Genomic DNA, 2,311 nt, shown 5'->3' with positions numbered 1-2,311 from the left:
ACACACACACACACACACACTCGTGCTCGCGCGCGCACTGTTTCCCCCTTTTCCCTCGCTTCTCGGTCAGCAAGTGATCAGTTGCAAGCGGCGTTATCAATATTCTTGTTCTGCAAACAGCGGATCTCTGCAGCTTGAGGCGATATCTTTTATTCAGCTGACCAAATACTGGGCGATGAGCAGTGGTATAAAACAGTACTTTGGTCTTGAACTGTAACAAGTCCCGAAAAGATAACCCGTACCTCCCAACAAACAAACAATCAAACAAAAAAGCAAACAAACACACACACAAAGAAACAAACAAACAAACCAAAAAGGTTATTGCAACAGCGTTCCAATCTAATTGGAGCACGATATCCTAGTTACATAATAAAAGAGCTTTGGATGTACCATATGCAGTTGCGAGCGCCGTAAAACCCCATACTAAACTAACTTGGATGTACCATGGAAAGATTATGGGCTGGAGACAGTTTTTTTGGGAAAAATGATAAATTATTGTATCCTTTGAAAGACCCTTGGTTTTGTTTAACAATAAACTGTCGCTAAAGCAACGGATGTGAAATTTTAGCTCAGCTGTCTGCCCCTCCCCCCCTTTCCAAAAGATTTCGTGAATCCGAAACTAACGGTAGTCTGCTGCGTAGTGGGCTTGAACTTCATCCGCATGAAAAATTGAGGTTCGAATTTGCAGTGAGTCAGTGTACTGACATTTCACGCCATTCCTAGATGAAGATTACACCTCAGTTGGCTTGTCCCAACGGTGGGTCGCGTGCTCTGACAACTAAGCGACGTAGATCTACATTGTGTTTTGTTGAGAGTTAAGACTAAGAGTGCATGAACTCTTGAGAGCAAAGCTAAAGAAAATCACCAGTAGGCTTAATTCAACCTGCTTATGTTACTTCTGTCAGCTGGACAGTTGATCTGATGATTGTCAATCTACTACATTGAGCTTTTTGTTTTGTCCCGTGTGTGCGTGACCTTTTAAAAGTTCATATGAGGGTAAATGATAGAACGTGGCCTTTTGCAGTCTTGTCTGATTTGTGTCGCGACGGGGTGGAATCAGGCGCCTGTCCATTTTGGGGCATATGGAGTTATTAGTATTAGTAATATCATCTTAAGGCTTGTTCATGTTTTTATCCTCCCCTGACAGATCCTACATGTTGACGAAGTGAAAGAGAGCTTCGCTTTCACCGCTTTCATTGTCTCCCAGTGGTGGGACAAATCCCTTGTCTGGGACGTGGAGGAGTTCAGCGGCCTGGACAGCATTCAGATGCGAAATAGTACTTTATGGAACCCATTCATCTATTTCGGTAACGGCGCACGAAAGAACTTCGTATTGAAGGCCCCGGACATTGTAGAAGTAAGACACACAGGGGAAGTTAGAACGCTCCAAAGTTTGCAGATGGTAACCTCTTGTTTTCTCGACTTGACTTACTTCCCCTCTGACACCCAGAACTGCTCTGTGATCCTTCAGGCTTTGAATAACGGTGAGCAGATCATCATCCACTCGATGAGTTCGAACTTTTCGTCCTTTGATATTGAAACCAATACTGAATGGACACTGGAAAGCTCTTGCGAGTCGATGATACGTTGGGACAATGGCTTCCAGAATGATTCCAAGTTTATCGTTTTTTATTTTTTCCTACGTCGTCGTTCCACTTTCTACATTGTCAACATCGTGATGCCCATAGCTTTGACGTCACTTATGTCTTTAGTAGTGTTTCTTATCCCCCCTTCTTCGGGAGAGAAGATTTCCTTCCTCGTAGCCTTGTTCGTCAGCCTCACCGTGTTTCTAATGCTGGTGAGTAACATGCTTCCCCGTAGTCTGAACGAAGTTCCGAAACTAAACACTTTTGTAGTGATCGCCATGACGAAATGCTTCCTTGTCCTTATAGCTACGGTAGTCGTTCTAAGGCGCTACCACTGGGAACAGGAGAGAGGCGTTGCCAAAAACCCAACACGACGACGAGCACATAAAATTTCTCAGACGGATCAACTGTCTTCAATGCCTGATGAACGACGATTCTGGCGCTCTGGGATCTACACTCTCACAACTACCACAGCGTATGGGACCAAGGAGGACAAAACCACCCAGACGAGGCAGAGAAGTCGACGTAAAGTAAAACGTGGCAAAGAAGCAGAAGAGGTAGACGACTGTGAGTCCGGCGTTGAAGGAGGACCCCCCACCAAAGAGCACGACGACACTGATGAAAAAAAATCTTGGTTTTCTTCCTCCCGTCTTGATTTTCTCTTTTTGGTAGTCTTTCTCTGTATCTCCATTCCTTTGTACGTATCTCTCTTTTGGTCCATTTAA

General features: G+C 44.5%; 1 protein-coding gene across 1 annotated transcript; it reads left to right on the top strand.

Annotated features, from left to right (window-relative positions):
* The first annotated feature begins 98 nt into the window (after positions 1-98).
* Positions 99-2,311, top strand: LOC101861064 (neuronal acetylcholine receptor subunit alpha-5-like). Its single transcript, XM_013086471.2, has one exon. The coding sequence runs from the start codon at positions 1,268-1,270 to the stop codon at positions 2,309-2,311; it is 1,044 nt and encodes a 347-aa protein (XP_012941925.2). The 5' UTR covers positions 99-1,267.

This window comes from Aplysia californica, unplaced genomic scaffold, assembly GCF_000002075.1.
Source record: "Aplysia californica isolate F4 #8 unplaced genomic scaffold, AplCal3.0 scaffold00471, whole genome shotgun sequence".
In the NCBI taxonomy this organism is placed as follows: domain Eukaryota; kingdom Metazoa; phylum Mollusca; class Gastropoda; order Aplysiida; family Aplysiidae; genus Aplysia; species Aplysia californica.
The sequence above is the reverse complement of the archived record's forward strand: the minus strand, read 5'-3'. Positions and strand labels throughout refer to the sequence as shown.

Bases quoted from the DNA above. Each gene is read 5' to 3' on its own strand.
- LOC101861064 (XM_013086471.2), top strand. From the start codon at position 1,268: ATGCGAAATAGTACTTTATGGAACCCATTCATCTATTTCGGTAACGGC.